Source organism: Sorex fumeus, unplaced genomic scaffold, assembly GCF_029834395.1.
Source record: "Sorex fumeus unplaced genomic scaffold, SorFum_2.1 ptg000128l, whole genome shotgun sequence".
Taxonomy (NCBI): domain Eukaryota; kingdom Metazoa; phylum Chordata; class Mammalia; order Eulipotyphla; family Soricidae; genus Sorex; species Sorex fumeus.
In genome coordinates, this window is record NW_026606185.1 from 11,027,106 (window position 1) to 11,045,240 (window position 18,135).

At 42.4% G+C, this 18,135-nt stretch overlaps 1 protein-coding gene across 1 annotated transcript in view; it reads right to left on the minus strand.

Annotated features, from left to right (window-relative positions):
* The window catches only part of VWC2 (von Willebrand factor C domain containing 2), a 138,978-nt gene extending 122,148 nt beyond the window's left edge, over positions 1-16,830 (minus strand). Inside the window, exons 1-2 of the mRNA XM_056138084.1 lie at positions 16,540-16,830; positions 15,274-15,815 (exon numbers count right to left, since the gene is read on the minus strand). Coding sequence (XP_055994059.1) covers positions 15,274-15,735 — 462 coding nt within the window. The 5' untranslated portion in view covers positions 15,736-15,815; positions 16,540-16,830. The remainder of the gene's footprint in view (positions 1-15,273; positions 15,816-16,539) is intronic.
* Between the last annotated feature and the right edge of the window lie 1,305 nt (positions 16,831-18,135).

Sequence of the window (18,135 nt, forward strand, 5' to 3'; positions counted from 1 at the left end):
CATTCTTCAAAGAAATGGAGCAAACACTCATGAAATTCATATGGAACAATAAGCCCCCACGAATAGCTAAAGCAATTCTTGGGAAAAAGAAAATGGTAGGAATCAACCTCCCTAACTTCAAACTCTACTACAAAGCAGTAATAATTAAAACAGCATGGTAATGGAACAAAGGCAGAGCTGCAGACCAATGGAACAGGGCTGAATATACTGACATCTCCCCTCAAATATATGATCATCTAATCTTTGATAAAGGAGCAAAAATGTGAAGTGGAGTAAGAAAAGCCTCTTTAACAAATTGTGCTGCAAAACTGGATGGCTACATGCAAAAAAATGGGCTAGATATCTGCCTAACACCATGTACAAAAGTAAGATCAAAATGGATTAAAGACCTCAACATCAGACCAGAATCCATAAGGTACATTGAAGACAAAGTTGGCAAAACCCTCCATGACATTGAAGCTAATGATATCTTCAAAGATGTCACACCACTGGCCTAGCAAGTGAAAACAGAGATAGACAAATTGGACTATCTTAAACTAAGAAGCTTCTGCACTTCAAAACAAACAATGACCAAAATACAAAGACAGTCTATAAAATGGGAAAGTATATTAGCCCAATACACATCCAACAAGGGGTTGATATCAAGGATATACAAAGTACTGGTTGAACTCCACAAGAAGAAAACATCCAACCCCATCAAAGAATGGGGCAACGAAATGAACAGAAACTTTCTCAAAGAAGAAATCCGAATGGCTAATAAGCACATGAGAAAATGCTCTACATCATTAATCATCAGGGAGATGCAGATCAAAACAACAATGAGATATCATTTCATACCACAGAGACTGGCCCACATCCAAAAGAACAAAAGCAACCGGTGCTGGCGCGAATGTGGCCAGAAAGGGACCCTCCTTCACTGCTGGTGGGAATGCCAACTGGCTCAGCCCTTCTGGAAAACAGTATGGACGATTCTCAAAAAAATAGAAATTGAGCTCCAATTTGATCCAGCAATACCACTCCTGGGAATATATCCCAGAGAGGCAAAAAAGTATAGTCGAAGTGATATCTTGCTCTTGTTTTTTCATTGCAGCACTCTTTACCATAGCCAGAATCTGGAAAAAACCTGAGTGCCGGAGAACAGATGACTGGTTAAAGAAACTTTGTTACATCTACACAATGGTGTACTGTGTAGCTGTTAGAAAAGATGAAGTCATGAAATTTACATACAAGTGGTACTACATGGAAAGTATCATGCTAAGCGAAATGAGTCAGAAAGAGAGGGATAGACATAGAAAGATTGCATTCATCTGGGGAATAAAAAGTAACAAAATAGGAGACTAACAACCAAGAGTGACCGAGATTAGTACGAGGAATTTTGCTCCATGGCTTGGAGGTCAGCTACACATGCTAGAGGGAAAGGCATCTCAGATAGAGAAGGGAGCACCAAATAGAGGGTGTTGGGAGAATCTTCCCAGGATGGGAGAAGCATGCTGAAAGTAGACTATAGGCCAAACATGATTGTCACTCAATGCCTGTTTTGCAAATCACAACACCTAAAAGGAGAGAACTAAAGGGAATGCCCTGCCACAGAGGCAGGGTGGGATGGGGGAAGATGCGGGGTGGGAGGAATACTGGGATTTGTGGTGGTGGAAAATGGGCATTGGTGGAGGGATGGGTATTTGATCATTGTATAATTGGAACCCAAGCACAAAAAATTTGTAAGTCTACAATTGTTCCTCATGGTGTTTCACTATTAAAAATTTTTAAAAATGAATATCTGTTGTTTACAACTCTAGTTAAATGGCCGTCTAAATGGACAGAGATTCCTCTGACAAGTTCACAGACGGAGTAAAGCAGGTAGGTTCCCCTGCACACCAGCTTCCCAAGTTCACTCTGTGGCTTTCAATAGACATAACAGTGCAGAGAGAGGAAGCTAGTATGGTGACTCAGGTCCTCCATGTCCCTGAGCTTATGGCAGTCAGGCTCTGTTCCCTGCAGAGAGCAAGGGCAACTGTAAGACTTGATTAGACTCCTTCACAGGTAAGTTACTGGATCACGCTGTTATAGCAGGCACTTGATGTTAGCTGGCATAAGCATCTACTGGGGCTGACTGGAAGAAGAAAGACCCTCTAAAATTTTCTGTTAAAGTAAAAATTTAAAAAAGAAAAAAACAAAAACTTTTTGTTTTAGATTTAGAGCAAATGGCGTGGAGCTGAAAAGATAAGTATGGCTTAAAGAGATAATCTGGCACATAAAATGTGCCAGAAAACAGTCAAGAATTTTGGGCACTTCAGTGGAAGTGAAAGTGCAACAATTATCAAATTATATATGTTAACATTATGGCCACCATGTTCTATAAGGTAAAAAAATATTATGTTTAAGATAAATTATTGGTTGATAAATAGAACAAAGAATATAATTCTCACTTCATATATATTTCATATCAAATTATATATCTCTCAAATGATTTTTAAAATATGGACGTTAGGATAAGTCATTAAATTTGCTTTATTCAGGGATCACAAATTTAAACGCTTCCAGAGACATGTCAAGTAAGAAAACAAGGTGCAGTGATGGAGACTGTTAGGGAGTTAGGGACTGCAGGAAAAATGAAAAAAATAATGAATAGATGCTAATATACCTACATTTTTACAGCACACACACATACACACCCTAGGTACATATAACCCACTGCAGTATTCCTATGCACTTTCATTTGAGATAGCAGCAAGACTGATACGAACCAGTTAAGTAACAAAGATGACCAAAGTAATGTTTCGCTTCCCTTTCTCCAGAGTTCAAAAGATCTGATGACAAAACTCATACTCTTCAACTCTACGGAGGCTACTGGGAGGTCAGTTGAGCTTCTGAGCTCAGTTTGACTGTCTTGTAGAAACTCCTTTTAGCAGTCTGTGTCAGCTGCCAAGAACTGGAAAACACTGGACCTAGCCCAAATATCAGAAGCACTGTCATTCTCACTGTTTCCTCAGCAACTTTTCTTGAAGCTGTATCTCCAACAACATTCTAAAACTTCAATGTGTCACCACCAGCAGTTTCTCAAGTTAAAGCCTTCCTTATGGTGTTTAACCTCACGTAGTAGAGAGTTTACATGGCTTACTTACAAGAACGTCATCCATCTTTGTACATATACATATATCTCCACATTGAATTTTATTTGCTGCCTCTGGCTATTATGCTAGAGTAAAATGAGCTTATTTCCGTGCCTTTCTAGAGGCTGCAGGTAAACCATAAACGAACTTTGCTACCAGTAAGAGCTAAACTGAGCTGAGATATTACAAAATAAACATCAGAGAACTGTCTATTTCTCAAGTCATTTCACATCCTGCTTTGCAAGGCCTGAGGAAAGGCCTTGTCAGAATAGTTTCTTTTCTAGCCCACCTTTTTCTGACATCTCGGCATATATGACAGGGTCAGCTGCCAACCAGTACAGACACAGAAGAGCTTGAGGCAGCTTTTCTTTGCATAAGAGGGGCCATGCATGGCCATGAGCAGTTGCATCCTCGTGATTTGATGACTCTCTATGATTCTACTGTGACAGTCTGGCCATTGACTGAAACCCTGTCACCCAACAACAGAACTGTGAATTGGATAGGAATGTGATGGTAAAACGAGAGATCATGGGATCCTAAAACAGGAAATCTATTTAAGAGAGTGGGAGAGGTCAACGAGAGAATGAAATAGGTTGAGTATATGGGTTTAAAGACCAGTCAAGCCCCTATTCAGACTTGGTTGCTTTGTTGAGATAATTCCCCGGTTCTATTTTCCCAGGCTGGCAATGATATCTGATATCCCCTAGTGTCAGAGGCTAACAAGCACAGACAAGGTGCAATGCACCAAAATCATACCACAAAGAATCCTTACAAACAGTGCTCCAAGAAATGTGATGACAAAATTAAAAATTTACACAAGAGACAAGAGACAGCCACAACAAAGGTAGCCAAATAAGAGACAGACAGAACAAAGGCTGCCCAGCTATAGGGAAATAAAGTGTGTATATTTAATGTGCATAAGTAAGTGTGGGGTAAACAGCACAAGTATGTCCAAAATTCCATGGCTTTGAACAAGAATTAAAATGCAATAATAAGTGAATAATGCAATTATTAGAATATATTTTAGTGGAGATTTTGATTGTTAATAAGACATAGATTATGAGATAATTTAGAACTGGTAGATATATCTGAAGATGTTACCCAGAGTGGAATAGAAGAGTGAGGGAAGTCGATTTTTTTAATATAGAAAATAGAGATATGGTTTGTATTTGGTATAAATTCTGAATAAGATATTCAATAATTTTAGAAGAATAAGGAGAGTATCTAGAATTGCTAGTTGGACTGCTTCTGCTCAGGAATAACACTGAATATAAAATGTTATTTCTTTAATCAAAAAAATAAAAAAAATCAATGCCTTACCATATCATGGTCTATAGGACTTGAACAAATGCAAAAAAAAAGAGTTCATAGTAATGAGAGAAAAGAGAAAATCATAGCATTGCAACTAACAGGTGAAATCTTATCACTGGTAGAAAAACCAAAGCAAAAGAACAAAGAAGAAGGGACTTGAGTGATAGGAAAGGGGTTTAGGTACTTGCCTTGAGGGCCAACCAACCCTGATTCCTTTCCCAACACTGTAATAATGCCCTGAGCACTACTAGGACTGGTTCTAAGCACAGTGCCAGAAGCAAGCCCTGAGAGGTGCAAGATGTGATCCAATCCCTTGAACCTCCCCAAAAAATGAACAAAGAAAAATAAGTATCAATCTAATGTATGTATGCAACAAAATTGTCCTTCAGAATGAATCTAAACAAATATATTTTCTTTTTTTTTAAGAAACTTCTTTTTATTTAGCTTTTTGGGTCACACCCGGCAATGCACAGGGAACCATAAAAGCTGGGACTCGAACCCGGGTCATCCGCATGCAAGGCAAATGTCCTACACACTGTGCTATCGTTCCAGCCCCAACAAATATATTTTCAAAGAAAAACAGCTTATTAACAAAATACCTGTACTGAAAGAAGTTCAAAATGGAAACTATAAGATGAAATTTAGCAAGTAGGAGATAATTCCCAAAGTAATCACAGTTGAATAGGAAACATAATAAAATGTGTTTTCCACTATAGACATGTGTGTATTAATGGGGGCAACACTGTGCTCACAGAAACATCTGCAATGTATTGGAGACATTTTATTTGTAGTAACTGAGAGTGGGTTGGAGTATGTTACTGACACCTAGTAGGTGCAGGCAGATGTTTTAACTGACAGGGAGCCAAGGTGACTTGACCCACTGCAGGAGGAGCTGGTGCTCCTGCTCTCTATAGGGTGGGACAGGGATGCTGAACTGGGATGTTTATTGTTTAACCAACAGAAAGTAGTACAAGCAACTTTCAAATTTTCTTGGAAGTAAATTTACTATGGGGGCAACTCAGCTTTAATCCAAATCATGAAATAGGTGAATATTTAAAATGCCCTTTTAAGATGCTCAAGATTTCCCTAAGGTCCAAACAGCCATGGATGATTTTCCCTTTAAGTTCATAATGCTTCAAAATGATATCTAGTATCACTTGACTTTCAGTATCCTCAGCTCAAAAATAAGAGAAGTTTGACCCATCTGTAATACTGTCTTTGTTTTTCTTATAGCATGGTATTTGACTCTAATGTATGTTTCTCTTTTCTAGCATTGGAATGATTCTGGACCTCCCACAAAAAAGAAGTACAGGAGATAAGGAGCTTGTCTTGCATGTAGTCAACCCCAATTAAAATCCATGGTACCATGTACTGTCACTAAGGCATAGAGAGGTAACTCCTGAGCACAGTGCCAGTAATATCCCCTGAGCACTGCCAGATGTGGCACAAACATTCACCCAAATGGATCTTTTTCTTATATATTTTAGCTTCAAATTTGTTTTGGAATTCCTTTTTGGAAAGATTTTCTCTCTCCACCTTTCCTTCTTCCTGCCTTATTTTTTCTCAATCTTAAAAGCAATCTTTAAAAATTTTTTTTCACTTATCTATTGGATAGAGGAGCCTCTCAGGAAGAGAAGAAACATGACCAGTGGTTCTCATTTTGGGTGTTCATGAATTTCTCCTGGATTTGTGCTCAGGGATGACTCCTGGCAGTATTCCTGGAATCACAGATAGTGCCAGGGATTGAACTATATAGTCAGTCCCATGCAATATTAGTACCTGAACCCCTGTACTATCTTTATAGTCCCTTCCCTATATTTCTAGGTCAACCAGGCAGTAATGTAACGTGAGGGCACAGAGAATGTGCTGCTATTTGGCCCTGCTGTGCCAAGAATTATCTGGGTCACACTAGCAGTGCTTAGGGGGCCTCCAGAGTCACACCCAGCAATACTTGGGGTTCTAAGTTATGCATGATATCAAGTCCAGGTTGAGTGTATGTGTAAACATGAGATGAGAACTTGGGACAGCCACCTCTCAGGGGAAACCTCTCTGTTCTGTAATGCAGACTTTGTCACACAGTCCACTGGAATGATAGGGTCCTTGGTGGAGCCTGTATTTATGAGACAGACATTGACTTGCTTCTCTATCATGAATTCTGAATTGCCATACATAATCGCCTGGCCCTGAGTCCCAGAGATTAGAAACCCCCACAGAAGCTTTCAAATAATTGCAATGAAAGATTGACTTTCATCTCGAAATTCTAAATTTTATATCTAAAAATTAATTTCTCATATATATATTTGCTGATTTTGCTGTGTTTTTAAGGAAATGTGCTTACATAATATCAGGGATATTGTGAAAAGTGAAGTTTCAAATAAGTCATCCACCTTTCCAATCAAGGAATACTCTTATCACATTTAAAAAGAAACTAAAAACTATTTTGTCATCACTAGAGATGTGCATATAGTGCTTTAATTATACACGCCAATGCTTTTTTACGGGACTGGGGCTTCTAAGAGAACTCACAGAACCATGGGTGAATCCTGGTATCATTTCTTTCTATAAATCTGAAAGGCATTTTATATCCTGTTCAAAACCCAAGAGAAATAGAAGAAATAAAATCCAGAGGCAGAATCCCAGCCTTGGAACTGATGAGCAGCAAGAAGAATTTCTAGCCATGTGGTCAGAGCCTTACAGTGAATAATAGCTGTGGAGTGTGCAAACTTGAATAGAAAGTATCCTTTACTCAAACTCACAGGTGCTCTGTTTGAAATGAACTCTTATCTTTCCCCTAAGACATCTGTCCTAGGATTTTCTTTCATTTAAACAAGCAATGAAGAATAGAGTACAGAGAGGTTGCTTTACCCTTATGTCCTGCAGTGTTCTTTAAGCTGCTCTTCCCAATATATCACACCCTCTAAATCATTGATCTTTTATCAGGTGCCTATTGTATCTCAGCAGCCCAGTGCACATAAGTTATTTATCAAAATAATTTTTGTAAGGAAATAAAGAATACTTCTGGGTCAGAGAGGCAGTACACTTCCCTGGCACATGGCTGATGGGGGTTCTATGCTTTGTACCATATCTGGTCTACCTAAGTCCCCCAGAGATGATCTCTGAGTGCAGAGCCAGGAGGAAACACTGAACACTGCCAAGTGTGGCCCAAAACAAACAAAAATAATATGTCTGTTGAAACACCTGCAGACACCATCTGGAAGGATATATGTATGGAAAAAGAGTCACTCCTTAATGATAATATCCACCACCCTTTTCAGACAGTATTCCCAGACTTGAAACACCCCTTTTCGGGGGTAGTCACATCCCAAAATATATCTAACACACTCTGCAGAATATATCCAAAATCCACAACCATGCTGCAGGTGTTTCATGCTACGTGTTCAGAGTGTTTAAGCTGAAATACTTTCATGGATACCTCTTTTTTATAAAACGAGTGACAAATAGGATGCTTTGGGTTTTTAACCACTCAAAAACAGACCAGCTGGCACAGAATGAAACAGATCAAGGGTTCACATCTTTTTAAGTCTTAGGTGGTATGGAGTCTGTCTTCAAAGATATAAAATCTAAATTTTCATCTAAATTGAGGGAGCAGGACTTGAGAGTGTGAGACCTAAACCTCTGATATCTGGATCTGAATCTAAGACACCAGTTTCCTATGGTGAAATCTACCACCGCACGCAGAGAAGGGTACAAAGCTGTGCTGCTTCTGAACCAGAGGTAAGCTGGGAGGGGTTGGGGGGCACTGAAACGAGGTCAGCGGGACAGCAAATACCCTTTAAAGGAATATTTGCTTAATTCTAAGAGATGGGTGCCACCAGGGAATAATCTTTCTCACACTGGCAAATTAAGCATTTATTTAAACCTCTTAGTTCTTACATATCTGCACAGGTCAAACAAATGCCTTCTATAGGGCAAGCTGAGCACGGCCTCTCTTTGCACTGGAGATGCTTTCCAGCCAAATTTCCCCTGTAAACACCGATGATCCAGAGGTTACTCAAACTCTGGAGAAGCAGTGTTTCACAAGGATTTGTCTGTCCCCTTTGCCCCCAGGGAACCCCCAGAAGCCAATGCTTAAGGTTTTATTGCAACTCAGATTCCACACTTTTAAGGATGATCATAACCATTTACTTCATCCCAATAGCTAAATTAAATATAAGTCCACATCATTTAAAAACCTAAATTGAATTGATTCAGTATTTCTTTGATACAAATCTAAATACCTTACTCAAGTCTGAGCAGCTTTCACTTCCCCTTGAACAGAAAATTCTTCTGTCACACACAAGTCACCATTTTATCATCACTCTGATCATGACACTACTTAACTAGATAGAGTTAGAAGCACACAATTATCAGAGCTCAAAAAAAAAATTTTAAAAAAGGACTCTAATCCTGGCATCACTGTTTAGTAGCTTTTTCAGTTGTTTTTTCTGTGTTTTAGATAGTGGGTGGGGACACACCCTGTGTGCTCAGGGACTATTTCTGGTTGTGTGCTCTTGGTTGCTCCCAGTGGTGCTTGGGGCACCCAGTGGTCTTGGGAATAGACCCAAGTTCCTACATGTGTGTTTAACCCGTCTTCAACCATATGTTATCTGTTACAACCAAACTTAAGTATTGACACTTCTAACTCACTTGTCTGTTCTATTTATTACAATCAAAGTGTATTAAACATAGAGACACTGTTTAAATACTGGTGCCCTTCCTCTCTTATACAAGATTAAAATTAAACACTACCTGAAACATGTAAATATTATCTAAGCAAATTATATATTCACCACCTGGGTTAAGAGTTCCAAGAGAAACCATAGGGACATTCCCTTATTTATTATTGTTTTGTTTTGTTTCATTAAATTTAATTTTTATAAAGTTGTTCACAATAATTTATTACATTCAAGTTTCCAACATCAATCCTACAACCATTACACTTTCCCATCACCATTATTTCAAATTTTCTCACCACTACCCAAGCCTGCTCCAATAGTAGGCCCTAAGTAATTTATTTTGTATTCCTTATTGTGACTAATCCACTAAAAATGAGTTGATTATTATTGTTACTGTGACAATTACACTGCTTTAGACAAAAAGGTAGAAACTAAGAAGTCCAGATTTTTAAATGAACTTGCACAGTACCAAATAAATTAAGATGTATTAATTTATTAATTATTAAATTATTAATGCATTACATGTGCTATACTAACTTACATAAAAGAACACAAATTTTTCAGTTTGAATGACTTTACTTTGCAAAGAAAAGTAATAATAAATTATTGTTGGATAAGGAACACTAGTTAGAAAGAATAAATAAAAATCATTAAGAATCATGCCTGTTTACTGACATTTTATTAAATTTCCAATCAAAATTTGAAGTAGACTATTTTCATTAATAAACTTCTAGAAATAAGATTTTGCAATGAGTTTAGTTAATCACGAATAAGACAGTGAAGTCCAAAAGATTTAATTTCACTCATTTGCTTTGGGTCATTTTATCAGGCCCTCCCGTTGATCATCGATTTGCTCGAGCGGGCCCAGTAACGTCTCCATTGGAGACTTTGTTGTTACTGTGTTTGGCATATCGAATACGTCATGGGGAGCTTGCCAGGCTCTGCCGTGCGGGCGAGATACTCTCGGTAGCTTGCCGGCCTCTCTGAGAGGGGCGGAGGAATCGAACTCGGGTCGACCATGTGATCATTTCATTTCTTTTGTTTCCCCCAATTTAAGAGTCTTTATTGTTTAAAAGACAGTTTAGCAAGTATCACTTACTAATAATTATTTTTTACTTTTCTTCAAAGTTTAATAAAGCTGCCAATTAGAGTTTCTGGCCAGTGTTGGTGATAAGTGTTGGTGAACTGATAATATCATAAGAAATATTTGAAGGTTTTCTTCTGGCTTACTTTACTTAACATGATTTCACTTATGTTTGGTATTTAGAATAACTGGATGAGGGATGCAATGTTTTTAAAGGGCGGAAGTACCCAAGTCAACCTTGACTCAAGAATATAAGGAGGGGAAGGAAAGAGTGGAAGGAAAAGACAGGGGGAAAAAGACAGATTAGAAGCAAGGGGTCCAGGTCAAGAGATTAAGGTACAAACATGATGTTAATGATTGAGTCAAATAACCCAAACACTGAGTCAATAACAGTGAAAGATAAGAGACCCCAAATTTGACATCCAAACTCATAATGGTGCAGTCAAGAGGGCAGGCTGGGGCCCTAAGGCGTTGGAGGGGGGTCGAGTGGGAGAGCAGTATGGAAGGGAACCTGGGAACATTTGTGGAGAGATGTTGAAACTGGTGGTTGGATCAGTGCTTCAATATTGTATGTCTACTAAAACTCAACTATGAATAACTTTATAAACAATGGGCTTTAATAAAAATATAATTAAAAAAGAAATATCAAGTGTTAACTTGTTAACTATCCTTTTATTAGTGTTAACTATCCTTTGATTAGAAATAAGTCACTATTTATCTTTAGTTAACTATCCTTTCATTAGAAATAATTCACCTTATTTCAAGGTATTGCCCAAAATCTTTTAGGTTCTAACAGTGAAACAAGGTTGGAGACCAATTTCTATTTTCACGCTCCTAAAATGATCAGGATTTCTAGGAACAACTTCCTTTATTGTACAACGTATCTTATGAATGAATTTTATTTTAATGTAAGAAGAACAGGGAAATTATTTGCCTTTTGATCTATTTTTAATTAATTTTTTATTGAATCACTTTGAGACAAATAGTTGCAAAGTTGCCCAAGATTGGATTTCAGCCATTCATTGTTCTAAATCCATTCCTTCATTAGTTACATTTCCCACCACTAATGTCCCCAATTTCCCTCCTTCCAGCCCCCCAGTCGTAGTCTGAGTCTATGGCAGACACTTTTCTTCTTTGTCTGTCTGTCTGTCAATCTGTCTGTCTCTCTCACTCTGTCTCTCGAAACAATTTCCCTTGTTCCACAAACAAAATGTATCTTATGAATGAACTTTAGTTTGATTTTCTGCTGGCCCGTGTGGTATTCACAGGGGCTCTGTGGGTATTAAAGCTGCCCCATAGGGATCTTCAGGTCACCCAGAAGCAACATACATTACAAGGATTATGGCATATTAGTATGATAACTAGAAAGTGGCACTCATAATGGGATAGACACAGAATCCAAATGGTTGAAATTAGTTGTTTAATTATGTTTATAAGGCACTGAATTTATTATAAACTATTCTGTGCCTTCTTAAAATTATTTTTGCAGTCTTACTTGCTGTTTCATCTTTATGTCATCATGTTTTTTATATTTCCTCAGGCACATGTTTACAAGGTCAATTCTGGTTATGAAGAAGAATGTGTTACAGACTAGATTCAGCATCACCTCTGGACAGATGAATTTCCACACAAATTTGTCTTAATTCTTAACCTTAATACCTCAAGCTTTATCTGTAATTAAAGACAGGGTCTTTAAAGAGGTAATTAAGGCAAAATGAATTCAAAGTTGGCACCAATCGAACATATCTGGTATTAGACATAAGACAAGAATATTAAATATCAGATATCTGCAGAGAGAAAACAACCATGAGAAGCAGCGGAGACGCGCACGCCCTGGAGAGCAGCCTCGGAAGACAATAGCACTGCGCTGCCAATGTTCTGATCTCACATTCCCAAGATGATCACTTCATGTTGTTTAAGAAACCTAAACAGTAGCAGTTTATTTTAGCAGCCCTCATAAATGAATATAGAAAGCAGAGTGCACTTAAAAAGTTCGTTTATAAAAATTACAAACCATGGACTAGGTTCCTTATTTAAAGCTGGGTGCCTGCTGGCATAAAGTATAGTTGGTATAATTTGAGCAGTAGTAGAGAAAATCCTGTTAGAAACTGTGCTTTTATTTGGGCATTCAAATTAAATCGCAAGCATCTCTGTGAAGAGGAGTCTGTTATTTGCATTATAATAGTATTTTGCTGATACTGACTGGAAATGAAGTGATTATAAAACTGAATTGTAATGGGGTGAGCAGCACAGAGAAAAGCAAGAGGAAAGGAGGCAGTAATTAATCACATGCCCAAATAAGTGAAGCCCAGAGTCAGGATGAAGCTATCTCTTTAGTGCCTTTCACGTCAACAGACCCTCTTGCAGTTTCTTTTTTTACACCCTGCTTCTTGGTAAAGTGTTGCAAATATGACCATATAGCACCACACACTTCACTTGAATCAAATTCTCTTTAGAGAATCATGAAGTGCTTGCCACAGAAAATGTTTTCCATATGAAGCCACAGATTACCCAAAGCATGCTTATGGGTCTTACTGTGTGCCGGCCCTCAGGGTCACAGTTCTCCATTCTTACAAGGAGCAGACCTCTTGTGCTCACAGCTAATGCTGTGTGCATCTTTTCAATAGCCACAACAGAACACCGCATCCTCTTTTCTATACTGAAGAAAACAAAAATAGAGACACTAAATGACTTGCACAAAACAACACTAAAAAAATACTTAGAAAAATTCCTTATGCTAACAGAAATGAATGAGCAGGATATATACAATTAAATAATTACATTGCTGAATGGAGCAGGGAAGTAATTCACTTGTATTTCCTATAACAGTGATGATTACTTGAAAGTTAATAAAGTGTCACTTGATGAAAGATTCACAATCAAAAAACAGCTTTACTGATATTTTTCACTTTTCTTAAGATCTCAATCTTCTCAATTTCCCCCTTTGTTATCCTCTTTTTTGCATCCAGAGTTTTAAACCTATTGATGGTCAAGTTTTGATCTTTTTCTTTGTTTTGGTGCCACATTCAACAGTGCTCTGTATTTCCTCCTAGCTGTGTGATCATGGGTCACTCCTAGCAGTGCTTAGGGGACAAAGTGGAGCCCGGTACTATCTCTCTAGCCCCAGTGGCAAACTTTTGAAATTAGAAATAAAAAAGGAGATCCTCCTCCCCCACAAGCAAAGACAGCTTTGTTGTACCTAGCATTTAGAATTAATTACTAAAACAAGAAGTTTTAATTCTTCCCTCACCTGTGATCTTATTTTGACAAATAGAAGCTTTGTGATGTGTTATCATCATTAATTTCTAAGTTCACCTCTTGAGACACTTCTAAGAAATGAGTATGAGGTTCAATAGTGCAAATAGTAAGTGTAATTTATTTTTAAATTCTATTTTGAGACTATAATATTCAGATATTATATGACCCAAAAGCACTCAGGGGGATTTTGTTGGGTCCACATCTACAGCTCCATTCCAGGCCAAGAAGAAATGGTCTCTTTTAGGTCTTACGAGTATATGTGGCTAACTTTGCTCCCACATTACCATGTTGTACCCACAACATCTGGAGAGATATCTGACAGGTCCTCCCATAGACAAGAAGCACTCTGAGAACAGTCATTGCTTTATGGTGTAGAACCAAGGTCTCATGTATGTTTTTTTTTTAATTTTTATTTTTTAATCAAAGTTGTCTTTGTTTCTCAAAAGGGCCAAAACAAAAAGCTAAGTTATTAAACAGATATTTCTGGAGATAGACTCTGGATGTCAGAAGCTGGGATGAATCTTCAGAAGATCTGGCCTCTTGTCATTCAGATGTCTAATAGAGTTGGCCCCTGTTCCAGTCTTGCGCTACTTAGTGGCAAAGCCAGAATGATAATTCATGCATCCTGACTCTAAATCCTACCTTTCTCTTCATACTTTGCATGTCAGTTATAAATCTGTCCTTACTCAATTACTTTTGTCCTCTATTCAGTAGTTCATTAGGTCCTGCATGCTCTGGACACATCTGAATCTGCAAATTCAGAGAGAGACCATGCTCTGAGGAACCCTTCAGGATTCATCCCTCCCCACCTGCCCTGCTCCTCTTTGAGGACTGGAGGCGCTAGGATGCCCTCTGCTGCCAGCCATGGAAATCTCTAGCACGCAAATCAACTGGGAAAGTACAGGCTGCTCCAAGGGGAAGCATAGACTGGGGACCAGTATTGGCTGCACAGTGATGCTGATGGAATCTTCCCCATGGATCACTGGTGGGTAGACTGGATTCTCAAAGTACAACTACTGGGGACCAGCAGAAGCCTAATAGGCAGCATCTTCACCCAAACCAAAGCCCGTAAGGAACGAGCGTTTGAGCTCCAGCATGGAGTTTGATGGTGACTCTGCAGAGTAGAACTATTCATTTGATGGGTGAATCTAATAACCACATTGCCCCAAACATTGAAATATCCTGTGTCCATTTTTTTTCATAAACTGGACATAACAGAGAAAAAGAGTCTCACATATAGACTGGCATAAGGCTTAACTAAGTTGACCTGTACATAAAATATGCAGGTAGAGGCTTTACACAAGAAGCAGGGTGTTGAATATTATTACTAGTACTTATCCTGAATGAAACAAGTTTCAACCATATTCTGGGCTTCCTGTTTTTGTCATCTACCCTGTTTTGGCCTTCAATCAACAACCCTTTTCTTTCAATTTTAGAAAATCTGCCTGCTACTCTGAACACAGGAGCTAAAGAAATGGCTTATTTATGTGAATAGGTCTTCTTAATTAGCCATTAGCTGAAGAATGTATCCCAAACGGCAGGCAAATTGCCCTGTGTTTGCAAACAGGTTGAGCCTTTCCCCGGCAACACTTAAACTCCAAGTAGGCAAGTTAAAAGTACCAGTAAGTGTTTGGGTGTTCCCGTCAGTGACAAGGGCCTGGTCCTAATAAAATACTTTTAAGGTGGCTAGCCAAGGAATCCTGGTGGATTGGCCACATTGCTTTAAAGGATGACCTCTGCGCTGTGAAAGGAGAGGCAGGGTAGGGGACAGCGACCCTGCGGGCTCCTCCCGAGTGTGGCCCACGCGCCCCGGGTGGACACTTTGGCCTCTTACCACGAACTCCTCCAGGGTCTGGTAGGTCTTGCCCCGGAACTCGCAGTAGTTCTTCCTCTCCTTGCACTGCGGGCAACACTGGCTCGTGTCGACGTGGATGCAGCGCGGGTGCAGCGGCGGGCACTCGGGGGGCGCACACAGCGGCCCTTCCTCGGTGCACAGGCAGGGGCAGGCGGAGGGCCCCGGCGCGAACTTCTCCCCGATGGCGTAGACGAAGCCGCTCTCGTCCACGCAGCCTTTGCCGCGGTAGTCGGGGTACGCGTACTCCTCCGGGGGCTCGGGGCTGCCCTCGTCCTGTGCGGCCCGCGCCTCCCCGCTTCTGCCCCTCCAGTACTCGCGCTTCTCGGGGCCCGGCTGTTCGGGCGCCCGCGCCAGCGTCTCCAGCGGGAGGCTGGGGCTGCACAGGGCCAGCGTCAGGCAGCAGGTGACCAGAAGGGAGCTGGACAGCGCGCCCGCGGCCATGGCACAGCGGCTGGGCGGCCCCGGCCACGTCCCGGCGCGCGCGCGGGGCGCGTCTCATCCACGGCGCGGGGCCGCCGTCCCTGCGGAGAGGAGAGCGGCGCGGCTGAGCCCACGGCCACCGGGCGGGCGCCTGGACATCGGCCCCGCGGGGCCTGCCCGGAGCCCGGCCCCAGCGCCCGGCCCCGCCGCCGCGCGGCGCGCCCGGTGCCCGTCTCCCTCGGAGCGTGCCCGGGGCCCCGGCCCCTTAGAGCGTGCCCGGTGCCCGTCCCAGCGCCCCGCCCGCAGCTCCCAGCAGCGTGCCCGGCGCCCAGACCCCTCGGCGTGCGCCCGGCTGGCGGCGGTTCGCTGGGGCCGCGGGCAGGGGCGGCTGGGGCGTCTGGCCGGGTCCGTGCTCGCTGTCCGGGGCCGCGGCGCGAGGGCGCTCCAGCAGGCGGCGGGACGGAGCGGGGACACCGGCAGAGCCGCGCCCGCCCGCGATAGAGCAGGTCGGTCCGAGCCCCCGGCCGCTATTCTTGACAACTTTGAGGGGCTGCCTCGTCCTCCCGGGCCCCGCCGCCCGCGCCCCCTTCCCGGCCACGGCCGCTCTCGGCCCCGCCTTTAGCGACCCCGGCGGCGGCTCGGGGCGCACCGAGGGAGCGCGAGGCGCGGCTCCCAGGCCTTTCCGGACCCCCGAGCCCAGTCCCCCAGTCCCTGTCCCCCAGGGTCTCCGGTCCCCGAGCCCCCCAAGGGCGCCGACTCCCGAGGCCGGTCCCCCAGGATCCTCGGCCCCTAGGACCCCGTCCCGGGCGCCGGCCGCGCACTCACCCTCAGCATCCCGCCGGGAGCCGCCGCCTCTGGCTCTCCGCTTGCCCAGCCCCGGCTCCGCGCGCCGCCCGCTCAGCGGCTGTGCCAGAACCGCCCGGGCGCGCCCAGCTGCACCCATCCTCGGCCCGCTATAGCTACGGGGGGCGCCCCTGCCGCCCTCCGCGCCGCATCCCGGTCTCGCGCGCTCGCCTCCACCTGCGCGTGCCGGACCTAGGGGCGCCCCCGAGCTGGGGCGGGGTCCCGGCGTCCCGCGGGCAGAGCGCCCTCCCGCCGCGCACCTGCAGCCCTCCCTGCAGCCCGGGCCTGAGCCGGGAGACGCGCCTCCGGGGCCTGTAGGACTGCGCGCCCGCTCCCACCTGCCGGGCTGCGCTCGCAAGCTCTTTCCCTACCAGCCTAGATCTTTCATCTTCGAGCTCCCCGCCCTTTTCCCTTTGCCGTATTTCCTGCCTTCCTAATTGGCCCCCTCCTGCTTGCTCTCCCTGGCCAGCTTGGTTTTGCAACAGTTGGAAACCCTAAATCAAACCGCTCATTTTGGAATTTGAAGGCCCAGATAGTTTAACAGACTATTAAGCGTTTCTTTTCCTCTTTTTATATCTGGAAGCCTAGAGTTATTTTAAAATAGTATAAGCTCCAGGAACTCCCAATTAAACGAACTGTAGACTCTAAAGGGATACTTCTCCACAGTGCCTCCGTCTCCCTTCTTCCGCCCAGTCGCCCTTCTCTATATACCACAAAAGTACTCTTTGTATTGACTTCGTGGGTTTGCTAAACTTTAAGCTGACAACTGTGTGGTTCAGGTCTAGATGCCACTGCGTGCAGGTGATCCAGACGTTCGTTTGCAGCCATAAAAAGAATAATAATAATTTCTAAAAATAATGATTATGCTTCTTTTTCTTGAAGATAGGAGGACAGGTATCTGTTGAAATCTCAAAATGAAATATTCCCATTCCTACCGGTAAAAGTTTTTACTAGTGTTGTCTGAGAATCAATGACTGAAAACATCTCAGATATATTTTTTTCCTTTATCTCTCAATGACAGGCTCTGGGTTGGTGGGAGGGTTGTAGCATACAAATTCCTCTTCTTCCCTGTTTCTCTGCGGTGGACAAACCAGATTTGAGTGACATTATAGAAATAGCAGAAAGTCACCTAGTGAAAAAGCAACAAGTGGTTTTTCATAATAATATTAATAAAATAATAAAATATATCCCCCAAAGTGGCAGACTCACCCTAACACCACCCTGATCCCACCTCCCCTCTGTTAGGTGTGGCCTGGCAAACTTCTGAAAGAGGTTTTGGAGTTCCTGAGCAAGCCCAGACTGCAAAACCCTATATTGCATGGCTGCTCACTTGGCTGCATGAAAACTACACCACAACTTTTAAAACACCTGCTGAGGGAGCAAAGCTACCTGGATCTTCTGTACATCTACACAGCCCAGCTTTAAACCAATGAACACCCTCTGGGCACTGATATCATCATTGAACACTGATCCAATCTAGCCCTTACGCTTAAATGTAATATCTAAAACAATGAGAAAATGTAAGAACCCAGATAAACAAAACAGAAGATAGCAAAGATTCAAGGAGATCACAAGTAC